The 16,612-nt window shown below is 37.2% G+C and overlaps 1 protein-coding gene across 2 annotated transcripts; it reads right to left on the reverse strand.

The window, feature by feature from the left end:
* Positions 1 to 1,556: 1,556 nt before the first annotated feature.
* On the reverse strand, positions 1,557 to 15,697 carry LOC126188240 (AP-2 complex subunit sigma). Of its 2 annotated transcripts, none has more exons than XM_049929800.1 (4): positions 15,537 to 15,697; positions 2,818 to 2,967; positions 2,401 to 2,574; positions 1,557 to 2,266 (listed from the first exon to the last, which is right to left on the reverse strand). In XM_049929800.1, the coding sequence occupies exons 1-4, from the start codon at positions 15,537 to 15,539 to the stop codon at positions 2,165 to 2,167; spliced, it is 429 nt and encodes a 142-aa protein (XP_049785757.1). In that variant the 5' UTR covers positions 15,540 to 15,697; the 3' UTR covers positions 1,557 to 2,164. The 2 variants fall into 2 exon arrangements, with proteins under 2 accessions (XP_049785757.1, XP_049785756.1); XM_049929799.1 differs by lacking the exon at positions 15,537 to 15,697 and adding an exon at positions 14,988 to 15,041.
* Between the last annotated feature and the right edge of the window lie 915 nt (positions 15,698 to 16,612).

Consider the following 16,612-nt stretch of genomic DNA (forward strand, 5'->3'; position numbering starts at 1 on the left):
CAGGTGGTCAATGAGACGAAAGTGTCCCATCTCACAGAGACAAGTAGAAATCACCTTAGCACATAAAATGTAAAACTAGGTCAGCTGCTTTGGTGTTATCTGCTAGCACCGAGGTAGTATGTCACGAAGTTTAAGATATCACTGCACAGGAGCCAAATTTGGGAAGTCTAGTAGTAAAGTAGGTCCTCACGTTGAAGAATATGGTTGTGGATAAGCCAAGTGTGGTCAATGCACAGCCACAAAGGACAATGGATTCCCTGCAAGAAGAGCAAAGGGAAAACTTCTACATGGTTGTGGTCACTCAATTTGTTTGGAGGAACCAGGCATCCAACAACTGATGGCGTAAAGTCTACTAAAGATCCAGTTCTGAAACAGAGGGGAAGATGGGAGGACATGAAGGGAGGGAAAGGGGATTCAGCCCAGGAAGAAATGAGAGAGAGAAGAATTCCCCCGAGAGACTAACCAATATCGAGGCTTTCCATGCCTCAATTGTGATAGGAACAGGAAAAGGGGGTAAGTAACTATCATTATCGAAGTAATGTCCATATAACACAATTAGGTGGTTAGTGGAGTGCAGATGTATGTGTGACGACAGCTCTTGCCCTTAAAGAGTTCAATTCTCTTATGTCACAAATTTGCTTGGATTTTCAACTGTGGTACAAACGATATAAATTACCCAATTGGAATCAAATATATTATGTACTTACTGTTTGGTGGTGGTGATGACTACCCACTCCAAATCTAACTTAATGGTGCTACTCAAATGTAGTATCCTTAAACTGATGTGCAAGAACATCTAGTATATGTGTTTAGCAATTATGAAAATTGATGTTCAATCTCACAGTAGTGCACATCAAGCTATTGTCGTTACAAGCAATATGTGAAGTTCAACAGGTGTCCCAAACATTTTATGAATATTACGGTATATTGATAATTTTTACTTATGGACCATCTGACAGCAACTGAATAAAACACAATTTTAGTGCCATGCGCGTTTCGCCTTTAAAATTGTGTTTTATTCAGTTGCTGTCAGACGGTCCATAAGTAAAAATTATCAATATACCGTAATATTACACACAACTGAGGAAGACAGGACCACAAAATTTGAAGATTTTATTAATATGTTAGTCTAAATCACAAGTTAAAATTAATTCTGACTTTGGTTTTTTTTTCTTGTAATCTAAATCATTGGGTTTAAGCAATCATTCTTCCTTTGCTCCATTGACAAATGGAATGGGATGAAGTCCTAAAACTGGTGCAATGGGAAGTACTCTATGCCACGGACTTCACATTTCAGAGTATATATGTAGATGTTTAGCATATTAGGAGTAACCTGCCAAAGGCAAGAGAAGAGGAATTTGATCCATGGTTGATTTGCTTAGTTGTTAAACTACTTCGTTTAGCACAAGTGGTATCATACTTTATAATGGCTTACATCTAAACATAACAGAGCAATATAATTCATACTGCAACTCTGATCATTTCATTTCATGTTTCATAAACCACTGTTGATATATCAACAAATTAAGATACAAATGAAGCTAGAGATACAGTAGTACATTATGCATATGAATTTTGGTATTACTTGTTCACTTTATGAAGGGCTACAACAAGGTGACTGCCTCAGTGTCAGTGCTGCTTTTCCAGCACAGCCATAGTGGACGTCAATGTGTTTGATTTGTCTACATATTTGATGGGGGTGGGGCCGGACCTGATTAAGATGTGGAGTTATAAATATGTTACATGAATTTAATTTGAAATGGTTTAAATTTGGTGATATATTCAACAGAGATACTCTTCACACATTTTACTGACCACTAAGGTTCGTAGAGCACGGAAAAAAATGAATATAAGTCAGAAGTCTTATACCTATCTAAACTGCTGCTCCTGTGAGACAATGCACCATAACTCTTCAAAAAATGAACAAGTAGTACTTCACGAGTATATTTTGTGGAACATTTTAATAAAATGAAACAGTATTAATAAAGAGAATATAATATTGCTTTTTCTATACTTCAAAAAATATCTTGAACTTAACTTAAAGGAATGTATAACAATGAAATTATATATGACCAACAATCAACTGTCAGATCTTGGCACACAAATATATGTCAAAAATGTTTACATGATTATTTACAAATTATTTGAAACACACAAGTCTTGCTTATTCCAGCGAATTCAGCATCAGGAGCTGTTTTAAAACTTTTGTCTGGCTGGTTTCTCTTATTTCCCCAGCTAGAAACATTTCATCCACAACTGTGTACACCTGTAATGTTTAACAAGTTTGTAAGACATGGAAGTTTCCTATTCTGAACGTAAACAAGCAATATTTCAGAAGTAATCTGCAAGCACAGTAAAAAGAGATTAAATTCATTTATTGGATAAGAAACAAATCCATACCTTATAGAAATTGAAGACTAGATCCAACTCACAAACATTGTGGAAGTACTCATTTAATACTTCTACAAAATTATGAATAGCTTCCAGATAGCAGAGATTATTGTCATTCACATCTACACAAATGCAGAAGTAAAGGCCAGCATATCGCCTGTACACAATTTTGAAGTTTCGAAACTGAAAAATGGAGCAAATAAATTACTCACTAATGATATACAACTTTGTAATGTAGTTCTAAAAGCACAAAAGTCTTCAAATCCCAATAACTTTTATACACATCATGAAAACTAAAAATGCAAAAATTATGATGTCTACCAGAACAGAGTTGGTAAACAAATCTAAAGGTCAATTAAGCATATTAACTCATTCCAAGTCTGTCACAGGGCTGTTCTAGAGCATGTTTAGAGTCAGTGTACAAACCTCAACAAAGTTGGTGTGTTTGGCATCCCTTACGGTGACCACAGCATGAACTTCTTCAATTAATTTTTGCTTTTCATCATCATCAAAATTCATATACCATTTGGCCAATCTAGTCTTGCCAGCTCGATTTTGGATCAGTATGAAACGTATCTGCAACAATTTTTGTTTTACCTGCAGTGTAAATGCTACACAATTCCACAAAATAAAAATAAAAAATAACTCATTCAGTGCAAAAATAGGAAACAGTTCCCAACTTCTATGAAATATCAGCATTAACTTCATCCATTAACAAATCCACAACTCATAGTCCCACTAAGCATTCTTAATCTAATCATTCCTTTTCAAATGTTTTTCCTCCTACAAAGCGTCCAGCTTACATTATTGTGTCAACATCTGAATGTTGTCGAAAGAAGAGAAAAGACAATTTCTTATTAATTCTCTCTCTTACTTTCGTAAGGTCCAGACAGTTGTCTTGTTAAACTTTGGGAGATTTGTAGACTGTACATATGGAAAAATGAATGTGATAGTTTCTGGCAGACCAGAAGGTGTCAGGCTTATGAAAAATGTTTTAGTTGTATGAAAACTGCTATGTGCCGATGAAAATACGGTGATACTGAGTTCAAAGTATTCTCGAATGTATGGAGTTATTTTAAAAATATAAAAAATTCCTCCAAAGTTGCATCTTATCTTCGGAGAAGAAATTGTGCAGGACATTGCAGCCGGCTACCCAGAAAAGAAGATTGTCGAAGCAACTCCAGGTAAGTTCGATAACCAAGGGGGGAGTGTGAGTCTTGCATACCAGTACCACACTGCCACCCTTCATCACTGGAAACCGCCAACACATGGTGACCAATGTGAGCAGGACACAAAGAAGAGGAATTTTTGGAAGAAGATTGAGATGAGAGAAAGTTACGAGTTTCCATAGTAACATATAATAACGAGATGAAAAAATTGGTCCGCAAGATTCGATTAAGAAGATTTGGTGGTGGGGATGAAGCAATCCTCACACATGCAGTAACCAGCTGACGCCGACGCAGACACAGTAGCCCGCCATCTTAGCTGGTTGCTGTTTGAGTTGCTGACTTCGTGCCCGCCGACATCACGACCAACGTTTCATGCTGCTGACACCCGTGTGGTTCACCAGTGCTGTTTCTACACCACACCGACGCAGCCTACAATCCTATGCCAGGTGAGCTCAAGATAATAACTATTTGAATATAAACTAAGGTGGTCTTTATTTACAGAGGTGATTTTTTTAATGATAGCAAGATCGAAGAAAATTAGGTCTATGGAGAAGGAACAACAACCTACATAAACTGTACAACCAGCCATGGCGATGACAGTGACTGAGGTCACACCAGACTGAACTGAAGTAGCATATTTAATTAAGGGATTAAGACTGAAGTTAGACTCAGTGAATACTCAGGTAAATACCAAGTTAGATGTAGAGATACAAGAACTAAGTGATCTAAATCTTTCTTTAAGTGAGAAACTTCAAGCACAACTAAGTGACCAAAATGTTGCTTTAAATGCAAAACTATAAGCACAAAGTGCTAGTTTAAGTGAAAAGTTGGAAGCACAGAGTGAAGCTTTAAATTTTAAATTTGAGATGTCAAATGATAAAGTGGAAAATTTGCGAGTAGATTTAAAGAATGAATGAAGTAATTCTTTAACTGTACAAATGGATCAAATGTTTATGGACTTTAACCAAAAGCAGGATGATCAATTTCAGAAGTTGACCCAGAGATTAGAATTTGATATTGAGGACAAGTGTACCAATATAGAGTCTGAACTTAATGAGAGGTTAGGGTCATTTCAAAGTGTTTGTAATGTTACATTCGACGCAGTGAAACACAGATTACGTACCTTAAAAGATACCGTTGAAAGACAAGACAAACTGATCCCTATTGTACAATCGCAAATTGCAGGGGGCCAACACTCGTGTAGGTGCGCTAGAGAGAAATTTTAATGGAAAGCTAGCAACCTCAGACACCATAAATATAAGCAGTCTGAAGGAACAGGTAGAGGAATTAAACGATCAGAAAGTTGCCGAGAGGGTGAAAACAAGCAACATTCCATCACATTTAGCGTCTGAAATTGATTATACTAAAAACTGCATAGACGATTTGTGGAAGGAATTTAAACTTATCCAGAATAAGATACAGAAGGGGGTAGCCTCAAAGAATGTAGTGTTTACTAGTAAAGTGGTAATTGTTTTGTAGAGGGGAGACTTCCACACAAAATGTGATAAGAAGTGCTGGTCTGCACTTGCTCAAGCGAGGTTTAGAGCAGATCCATGGGATCCGCGCGGAGTCACATTATTCCACAGGGACATTAACATTCTGTGTTAACGGGCGGAGTGACGACCATCAGATCCCGAGGTTGGTTCGGTGTTACTTTCATCTTCGTTTTCCCACACCAAATTCTCTTTAAGTCTTCTACTATCCTGTATTCTGTTCTCATCCTCTTATACTGTCATATAGTTTAGTACTTGCAGCATACTCGTCTTGACATGGCGGACAACCAACAGTTGCAGCAAATCACTGATATCAAGGTCATACTGCTTTTGTGGAGGTAGCAGTAAGCTATCTTGTCATTATACGCAGTCTTATTTGTTTTAATGGTGCTAGGATCCCCAGTTATATAACCACCTTGATGGATTTGTTGTTTTATCAAGTCAAGACTTAAGCATTTGGTAATGCCTCGTAATATGTAAGTCAACGCATGCTCCACTCTAGTCTCAATGTGAGATTGAGTTCAAAGTATTCTCCAGTGTACAGAGTTATTTTAAAAGTATAAAAAATTCCTCCAAAGTAGATTCTTATCTTCGGAGAAGAAGTTGTGCAGGTCATCGCAGCCAGCTATCCGGAAAAGATCGGCAAAGCAACTCCAAGTAAGTTCAATAGCCAAGGAGGAGTGCGAGTCTTGCACACCAGTACCACCCTTAATAACCGGAAACTGCCAGAGCATGTTATACCCTCAGGGAGTTGGGAATTATTTTCAGAGGATCAAATACACAAAACAGGGATAAATTTTCAAATTGCAGAAAAGAGTAATAAGAATAACCCAAAATAGTAAAAAAATATTTCAAAAACTTAGTAACCTTACTGTACCAAATGAGTTTATCTACCAGTCTGTTGTGTACAGCAGGAAAAAAACAAATGTGTCCAAATAGTTCCATATGTCATCGTGAAACAAGATAATTTGGACTAACATTTACCAAGAGAATAAATGAAAACTCTAAAAAGCATTTTATATCCTATTGAAACCATATAACACTTTGCCCAAGAAGTTGAAAGACATGAAACATTTATTTAAAAGAGCTGTCAAAGGGTATGCCCCTACTGCTTTAACAACTCTGACTACATAATTACCTCAAGAGCTCCAAGAGGAGAATGACCTGGAAGTCTTGCTTGTTTCTTTCAGTTTGACATCTGTCATTGATTTTCCTACTCGGGTAGTAAAGGACAGCAGCACATTGATAGATAACACTTTTATAGACCAAGATAAGTTTGAAAACTTAAATTCTTGTCCTGTTGAGAATGGCCTTTCTGATGTGGTGCTAAGCTAGTTACAGTACATGGCATAACTCCATTCAGTAATTCAAACTACACTCCAAAGTTGCACATTCAATTAATGACTCAACAATTACAAATTTCAGGGAAAATCTTCAGCAGTTAGACTGGAACGAGGTGTACAAGGAACCCGATGCTAATTTAAAATATTACTTATTTCATGATACACTTTTAAGAGAATTTGAAAACTGTTTCCTCAAGAAAGTAGTCAAATCTATAACCACAAAAGGGAACTGTGTCTAACAACAAGAAAGAGTAAGGGCCCAGAAACATCCAAACACAAGGTGCATTCCATAAGTAATGCGACCAAATTCATAAAAAAAATCATTTATTGAATATATTCATACAAATAATCAAAAATTTTTCAAAATAGCACCCTCCTGCGTCGATACACTTCTGGAGGTGGTGTTTCCATGCCTGGAAGGCATCCTGGAATGCCTTTTCCGGAATGTCCTTTAGAGCTGATGTAACATGCGTCTGGATGCTTTCAATCGTGTCCCAATGTTTTCCTTTCATGACTCCTTTTAACCGAGGAAACAAAAAAAAATTCAGCGGGAGCTAGGTCAGGACTGTAGGGAGGCTGGGGAACCAACGGGTCTTGGTCCTGGCCAGGAAGTCGTTGACAATGAAGGCACTGTGATTCAGCACGTTGTCGTGGTGAACTTTCCATGTGTCCTTGATGTCACTTCGGCACTGAGAGACCCTCCTTTTCAATCTTTTGAGCACTTCCAAGTAGAAAGTTGAGTTCACTGTAGTTCCAGTAGGTATGAATTCGTGGTGGACAATGCCTCTAACGTCAAAGAAGACAATGAGCATGGTTTTGATCCTGGACTTGCTCATGTGTGCCTTCTTGGGATGGGGCGACGATGGGGTGTGCCACTCTGAACTCTGCCTTCTTGTCTCAGGGCCATACTCAAAAATCCACAGCTCATCACCAGTGATACCTGAGTTTACTAAATGAGAATCATTTTCACACATTTCCAACATTTCTCGGGATCGAAGCACTCACATGTCCTTGTGTTCGTTGGTCAACACTTTTGGGACAAGTTTGGCACACACCTTTCTCACGTTCAAATCTTCGGTCACAATGCGAAAAACGGTTGTTTTTGACATGTTTAGAGTTTGTGCTATCAATTGAATGCTCAGCCGTCTGTCAGAGTTCAAACAATCACTCACACGCATCACATTTTCGTCGACTCGTGCAGTTGATGGCTGTCCACTGCAAGGTTCGTCGGTGATCTCCTCTTGGCCCTCCATGAATGACTTGTGCCATCGGAAAACTTGTGATTTGGACAAGCAATCAGTCCCAAAGGCATACTGAAGTAAAGGAAATGTTTCGGTGGTGGACTTCCCAAGTTTAACGCAAAATTTGATACCATACCATTGCTCTACAAAATGATCCATTGTGCTGTGTTGCATAAACTCAAAACGGGGTTGATGGAAATGCATGTCCTGACTCTCCAGCAGCTTGCAGCCGAATGAGACAAAGAGCGTTTTGAAGCTAACACCCCCCTCAACTTAGCCCTGCCGGTTACAACATGCAGTGGTGTACCATTGCATCAGAAAAAAAATTGGTAGAATTACTTATGGAACGCACTCTGTGTTATAAAAACTACAGCGCTACATTAAGAAAGGTTATTAAAATGTCCAGAAGCATGTGCATTATGTCTGAGATTAATACCTCTGATAACAAAATCAAAATAATTTGGATTATTATTACAAGGGAGACAGGGCAACCAAGAGTACAGGACGACGGCATTATCATCAAAGCGAATGGAAACTTGACAAACAACAAGCCAGAAGTCGAAAACTTTTTGAATAATCATTTTTTAAATGTTGCAGAGAAAATAGGATCCAAACCTTCATTACAAGAAGCAAGGCAGTTAATGGAAAAAGCCTTACCCACACAATTTGATACAATTTAAATTCTACCCACCTCTCCTGAAATTAGGAAGACAATGAACTCTCTCAAGAATAAAAGCTCACATGGAATTGATGGCATCTCTAGCAGGATAATAAAAGTTTGTTCCCAAGAGATTAGTGGGATTCTTAGCCACACATGTAATAGCTCTCTGAAGCAGGTTATTTTCCCAGATAGACTGAAGTATGCCATTGTTAAACCATTGCATAAATAAGGGGATACGTCTAATAACAACTACCCCCCAATCTCCCTTCTGACTGTCTTATCCAAAATTCTTGTAAAAGTAATGTATTGTACAGTAGCTTTACATCTATGTAAAAATAAAGTTTTAACAAATTGTCATTTTAGTTTCTAGAAAGGTTTTTCAATGGAAAATGCTATATATACTTTCACTAATGAAATATTAAATGCGTTGAGTAACTGGAAGGCACCCGTTGGGATTGTTTGTGATCTCTCAAAGGCTTTTGATTGTGTAAATCACGAAATACTTCTAGATAAGCTCAAGTATTGTGGTATGAAAGGTATAGCGCCCAAATTGTTTAAATCATACCTAACTGGAAGAGTTCAGAAAATTGAAATGAGCAGTTCACATAAAATGAAAAAACTGGTGATCTCTCAAACTGGGGAACAATCAAGAATGGGGTGCCGCAAGGTTCGGTCTTGGGTCCTCTGCTGTTCTTAATATACATTAATGACTTGCCATTCTATATTCATGAAGATGCAAAGCTGGTACTTTTTGCTGATGATACAAGTATGGCTATCACACCCAACAGGTAAGAATTAACTGATGAAATTGTAAACAATATTTTTCAGAAAATCATTAAGTGGTTCTCTGCAAATTAGCTCTCATTAAACTTTGACAAAACACAGTATATACAGTTCCACACAGTAAATGGAATGACACCATTAATAAATATAGACTTTGATCAGAAATCGGTAGCTAAGGTAGAATACTCAAAATTTCTAGGTGCATGCATTGATGAGGGGTTGAACTGGAAAAAACACACTGAAGATCTGCTGAAACGTTTGAGTTCAGCTACTTATACTATTAGGGTCATTGCAAATTTTGGCAATATACATTTCAGTAAATTAGCTTACTACACCTATTTACATTCTCTGCTTTCGTATGGCATCATATTCTGGGGTGACTCATCATTGAGTAAAAGAGTGTTCATTGCACAAAAGTGTGTAATCAGAATAATTGCTGGAGCTCATCCAAGATCATCCTGCAGACACTTATTTAAAGAGCTAGGGATCTTCACTGTAGCCTCACAAAATATATATATATATATATAGTTATAATAGAAGGAAACATTCCACGAAGGAAAAATATATTTAAAAATTGGCCTTTACAAATGTCTGCTTGTGTCTGTGTATGTGTGGATGGATATGTGTGTGTGTGCGAGTGTATACCTGTCCTTTTTTCCCCCTAAGGTAAGTCTTTCCGCTCCCGGGATTGGAATGACTCCTTACCCTCTCCCTTAAAACCCATATCCTTTTGTCTTTCCTTCTCCTTCCCTCTTTCCTGACGAGGCAACCGTTGGTTGCGAAAGCTTGGATTTTGTGTGTATGTTTGTGTTTTTTTGTGTGTCTGTCGACCTGCCAGCACTTTCATTTGGTAAGTCACATCATAAATATATATATATATATATATATATATATATATATATATATATATATATGTTTGTGTTTATTTGTGTGTCTATCGACCTGCCAGCGCTTTTGTTGGGTAAGTCTCATCATCTTTCTTTTTAAATATATATATATATATATATATATATATATATATATATATATATATATATATAAAATTTGTTATTAACAAATAGAATGAACGCAAAAGTAATAGCAGTGAACATGGCTACAACACTAAGAGAAAGGATGATCTCCACTACTCAAAGTTAAATCTAACTTTGGCTCAGAAAGGGGTAAATTATGCTGCCATAAAAATCTTTGGTCACTTACCTAATAGCATCTAAAGTCTGACAGATAGCCATATAGTATTTAAAAGAATTTCTGAATGACATCTCCTCCTACTCATTAAATGATTTTTGGGATAATTTCCCCACCCCCACAAAAAAATTAAGTGTCATGTAATATTTTGTGTAATGTAATATCTCGTACAGACACCTTTTATTAACCTGACATGTTCTACATCATTACGAAGTGTCGTATTCATGATCTATGGAACAAGTACTAATCTAATCTAGTTCATTAACGCTTCTGTTGCAGAATAGTCTACAGCATTTGTAGGAAAAGCTTACAGTGAAGTTTGATAGCACATAATACTAATGTCTCAGCTTTTTTTCTGAATTTATCATGAGGTGGCTCTAAGGCTACTTTTCAGTCCGGCAGAGAGGAAGACATGAAACTGTAACAGAGGCCTAGCAGCGGTGCCATGGTTGTAACCATCTGCAAATGTGTGTGGTGAGCACACTGTGGATAATTATTTTTCATGTTATTAAGTTAACTTGTTCCCAATATGTACAAACATAAGAGAATTGTATGTTACCTAAACCCATGGAAACAGTGCCGTCACTGAGACTCTGACCTCAGGTTTAGGAGGATACAGGTTTATGTCTGAGGAGACAAAGTACTAATCAACTCAAATGAAATGCCGCATGCAGGCAAGAGTATTAAAATCCTAGTAATCAATTGCTGAAACATTCACAACAAAGTGCCAGAGTTTTAAGTGATCCTAAAAAGCAGTGAAGCTCACACAACAGGGTACAGAAAGTTGGGCAAAACCCAAACTTGATAGCAGTGATAATTTTGGGGAAAATTTAAGCATATATTGAAAGGACAAGCTAATGAGAAATTGAGGTGGTGTATCTGTCACAGCAGATCAATTCAAATCCAGCAAGACAGAAACTGAAGCTGCCTGCCTGTTTTGGTAAGACTCAATATCACGAGTCAACATAAATTTGTAGCTGGAATCTTCTATCAACCTCCAGATGCAACAAAAAATATTTAAGAGACAACCTCAGTCCACTAGTATGTAAGTTCCTCACTACAACTCTAATCGTTAGAGGAGATTTTAACTGCCAAACAATCAACTGGGATAATTGCAGTTTTGTCAATAAAGGGTGTGAAGAAACATCCTGCAAAACATTAGTAAATACCTCCTCTGAAAACTATCTACAATATAGAGTTTGAAATCCCACTGAAGATGAAAATATTTTGCATCTAATGGTGACAGACAGACTTTACCTCTTCGAGGATGTTCACAATAAGGCCAGTATCAATGACCACGAAGCAGTTGTAACAATTATAATTACCAAATTAGCATTTAAACCAAATGGAAAGATTCAGTTAACCAGATAAACAAGCAGCACTGTCACATCTCACATCTACTGAGGAACATGAAACTTTTAGTTCACGATAGAAGCATTTTAGTGAACTATGGCTCAAGTTTAAAAGAATATATGATCATGCATTGGACAGATATGTACCCAGCAGAACAATTCGTGATGGGAGGGACAATCTATAGTATGCAGTAATGTTGAAAAAACCACTAAAGAAATAGACGCAAAACAAAGCATCATGCTGTGGATACCTAGATGGTAAATGAGACACATTAAGCTGTCAAGAGGGTATTGTGTGAAATGTTCAATGACTACCATAACATTACTATTGAAGATCTTTCACAGAAACCAAGGAAATTCTAGTCATATGTAAAGGCTTTCAGTGGCACAAAAATTACTACCGAGACACTCATGGATGTGACATGACTTTAAATGGAGGGTAGCGAAGCAAAAGCAGAACTACTTAACTCTGTTTTCAAATGTTCCTTTAAAAACCCAGAATCGGTTAGATTCTCATGCCAATGGTAAGATGAGCAAAATAGATAGTACTTCTGTTGATGATGAGAAACAGCTGAAAGCTCTACAGCCTGATGGAATACCCATCAGATTCTATACCACATCTGCAGCTTAGTTAGATCCTCGTAATTATAAGATATTGAAAATCCCTAAAAAATAAAATTCAACCACTGGGTAGAAGAAAGCAAAAGTCATTAGTCAACAAGAAGGGCAGCCAAAGTGATCTAGAAAACTGCTGTTCAGTATCCTTGACATCCACTTCTTGTTGAATTTTTGAACATGTTTTGATGCTCAAATGTACTGAGATATCTCACAATTACCTTCTCATGCCTATCAGCAAAGATTCTGAAAATATTGATCACATGAACTCCAAACTCCTGCTTTTCTCACACGACACTGTGAAAGCCATTGATCAAAGCAGTCAGATAGATAGTACAGTGTTCCTTGACTTCTGAAATGCAGTTGACTCATTACCAAACACATGCTTATTATCTAAAGTACAATCATATAGGAATCAAGTTAGGTTTGTGTCTGACCTATGGATTTCTTGGCATGGAGGACAACATATTACCATGGATGGAGAGTAATTAAAATATGTTAGAAGTAATTTCAGCAGTGCTCCAGAGATGTTGATACCCTTACTGTTCACGTTGTATATTGGTGACCATGCAGACAATGTTAATACTTATCTCATACTTTTTGGAGATGATGCAGTTATCTATAATGAAGTACTCTCTGGAGGGGGAAAAAAAAGAAAAAAATATTCAGTCAGAACACGATAAGATTTCGAAGTGGTGCAAAGAGAGGCAAATCACTTCAAATGTTCAGAAATTTAAAATCGTGCGCTTCACAAAATGAAAAAAATTCGTATCCTATGGCTACAGTACCAATGATTAACAGCTGGAATTGGTCAACTAATACAAATACCTGGGTTTAACAATTTGTAAAGATAGTAAATGGAACAATCACATAGGCTCAGTCATAGGTAAAGCAGGTGACAGACTCAAGCTTATAGGCAGAAATATTAAGGAATCGCAATAACTCCACAAAGGAGACTGCATACTCATTGCCTGGGTTTACTGGGACAATTTTAGGAATGTCTGTTAACCTGAACAGAAGACAGCGTGCAGAATACTACTGTGACCCATTCTTCAGTACTGCTTGAGTGTCTGGGATCCCGAAAGGTCAGACTGAAGGAAAATATTGAAGCAATTCAGAGGTGGGCCATTATGTATGGCACCAGTCGCTCTGATCAACAAGCAGGTGTAATGGAGATGCTCTATGAACTCAAATGGCAATTGCTGGAAGGAAGACAATGTCATGTAGAGCTAATATTACTAATAAATGCAGTAATTTAAAATATATATTCAATCCCATGCTGCAAATGAATGTTTATAGAGTATAGGCCACAGCTGGCCTAGTTGAAATTCTTGACAACAGATACAGTAACACACATTTATTAACCCAATACATAAAACAATACGTAGGTCTATCAATACTGGACTTCTACATTTTCACAGAAATTTTCTTAAGCTTTTCACGTACAACAAAAACCTTAATAGAGAAAGCTAATGCATTCACACAATATTCAGTGGAGATATTGAACACACAGATGACTAGAAATATTGCTACAATATTTTCACTTAAAAAAGGAACATAATTTATTATGTATGAATAATTTCACACTCTGCCTCCCCATCCCAATTCGATTTACTCTGTAGGTCAATTATGAGTGTGACAGGGTTAACATGAATGACACCAGAACAACCACATCCGTTTTTAAACACGAGCAATGGATTAATTTCTTGCATATAAACATAATTCATATTTTGATCCCCTCTAACATATTATTCAGCTTAATTACTTGAATCTTTACATGTTAACAGACACTACATAAGCAGCAACAACTGTTGTAATGACAAGTGTGAAGCACTCAAATTTGCAATACAGATGTAATGCACTTAAGTTAATGTGTGACATGGGCTATCAATGTCTATTAATTCATATCAATTCACAATCTCTGAACTCAAAGTCTTCGAACGATGACATATACAGTAAATGAAACAAAAACGTATCATCACACACTGTCAAATTAGAATTTTATGGTGCCATTGGCATGGCTGCAAAATGGTTCGAGTCTTACTTAACTAATAGGAAACACAGTGTGTCAATGACTTGTCTGTTACATTGCCAGATGCTAAGTCTGTTTTGTTTGCATACGATACAAACATTGCAATAAACAGCACGTCAAGTACAGATTTAGTAATGGCTACTAATCAAATTTGAAATGATATTAATAAATGGTTTAAAGCTAACTCACCTGGCATTAAGCTTTGACAAGACCAACTATACGCTGTTCAGAATATGTACAAATTTCCTCCCAGCAAGTGTATAACATATGAAGACATGCATATAGAAGAGGTCGACAGTTTTAAATTTCTTGGATAACAACTCTATAATAAAAGCACCTGGGAATGGCATACCACCAAACTGCTGAAGAGCCCAAACAAGTCTGTATTTGCAATGTGAATGATGTCAGATGTGGGGGAAAAAAAAACTTTGCATACTTTGCTTGCTTTTATTCTATTAAATCATAGGATCATACTAAGGGTGACACATCAAACCGAGCAAGTTTTAAGAGTGGAAAGGAATTTAATAAGACTCATTTGCAGTGTAAATTCAATACCACATAGCAATCGGTTCAAGGAACTGCGTATTCTAACCACTGCTTCTCAGTATACTTATAAATTAATGAAAGTTGTTATAAATATTGTGTTTGTTTCCAACCAACAGCTCTATACATAGTATCAGTACTAGGAATGAGAACAATGTTCGTAAAGACTAGGTCTTTACCTTGGTCCAAAAGGATGTCCAATATTCATGAACATACATTTTCAATAAATTGCCAGCAACCATTAAAAACTTGGATTCACATAAAGCACAGCTTAGACAGAGTTTGAAAGACTTTTCGGTAGGCAAATCCTACTACTCCATAGATGAGTATCTTAGCAGGGACTGTTAGACCAGCTTAAATAAAATGTTCGTTAGGTTTCATTTATGACAGATCTTGCTCAGAACAACACACATTAGACATTTTGTGTATAACTTTATTAAAAGTGGATAACAATGTTTCATTCTGTCAGTCTATCACTTCTGCAAATATCAGCGGTTTCGGTTTACTGTAAAGTGTTCACGAAGTTTGACAGTCTAGTGACAAATGATTTGGGAAACGAGTATTTTATTCAAATGTTCTATGTTTTATATTATACTTCCTAACGTGTTCCACAGCCACTACTGTTATATTATTCTGGGATCTACGGAACGACAGCCGAATTGAATCCAATCTCTTGCAAAACACAGATGTAAAAAAAAAAGAACATATATAACTTCAAACGGACGTACCATTTTTCTTCCACCTTCCCACAATAACAACGCCTCCTTTCGAATATCCGTCCAACTCCAAAGATGATGTGGATTCCGAGGCAGCACCGAAATGTATATAAGTAGCACTTCGCCAGAGACAGGCTATAGACCATGGACCACCGAAGGCACTGATAGATGTCTCTGCGGTCAGGACATCGTTAGAGAACCCATATATTCTGTATGCATGGGCCCTCTAGGTATAGTCACAGTCTAACATAACAGTCGCGACACTTCGCCTCGATTTTGTTGCCTACCGCTCCAGCAGCGCCCCAAGCGGTCAGTAACTTAAACTGTGAGTTCGGCGCGATCGTGAAAGCGAATAATGGTTGTTTATTTTGATTTCTACAATAGTTTTTACAAGCGGGAGCGTTTGTAGCGCAATAAATTGCACCAACAACAGGAAGAAGACACCACAGCTGTCTTTTTTACGATTCCTAAGGATCCTGAGAGGTATATACCATCATGTTACTAAACTGTATCGTCAGGATTCACTTGCAAACTACATGTGTATTAATGATTAATGTTTCGTTTTAGGAGCAGGAGATGGTTAGTTAGTAGCAGACGAGAAGACCTAATGAAAAAAGACCCAGTTTACCTGTATAATAATTTAGGTTTTGTTCGCTACATTTCGAACAAAACCAGTTCATGAACGCAGACAATAATAAACTCGTGTGGAATGCAGTACCCACGCTGTTTGACATCCCAAATAAGACACCTCAACTGACGATGAATGGGAAACTGCCACAAAGACTCGACAATCTATCTAAAGCTGTAAAACAGTCCTGTGACACAGAAGCAGCTAGTTCAACTCTCCATGTATCAGTGCCAGATTCGTGTGAATCGTCAACACAGACCTGCTTTGACGATAGAGTGGTTAGATTAAGTGCAGTTATTCGTGTCTTACAAAAGCGTAATGCTTAGTACGTATTTCGTTCACTTCTGTTATTAGTCACTTAATTTTCCTTGCTTCCTTCGTGTGATGACATTATTTTGTTAGCACCTTGTTCACTGACAGATTGTCTGAAAATTATTCAAATATTTGGTTTTGCGTGAAA

Source organism: Schistocerca cancellata, chromosome 5 (genome assembly GCF_023864275.1).
Source record: "Schistocerca cancellata isolate TAMUIC-IGC-003103 chromosome 5, iqSchCanc2.1, whole genome shotgun sequence".
NCBI classification, from domain to species: Eukaryota; Metazoa; Arthropoda; class Insecta; order Orthoptera; family Acrididae; genus Schistocerca; species Schistocerca cancellata.

Coding starts and splice junctions, on each gene's coding strand:
- LOC126188240 (XM_049929799.1), bottom strand. CDS start 15,026: ATGTATGTTCATGAATATTGGACATCCTTTTGGACCAAG. Junction 2,575..2,817: donor AACACACCAACTTTGTTGAG/GTTTGTACACTG, acceptor TCCATTTTTCAG/TTTCGAAACTTCAAAATTGT. Junction 2,267..2,400: donor TAGTCTTCAATTTCTATAAG/GTATGGATTTGT, acceptor TAAACATTACAG/GTGTACACAGTTGTGGATGA.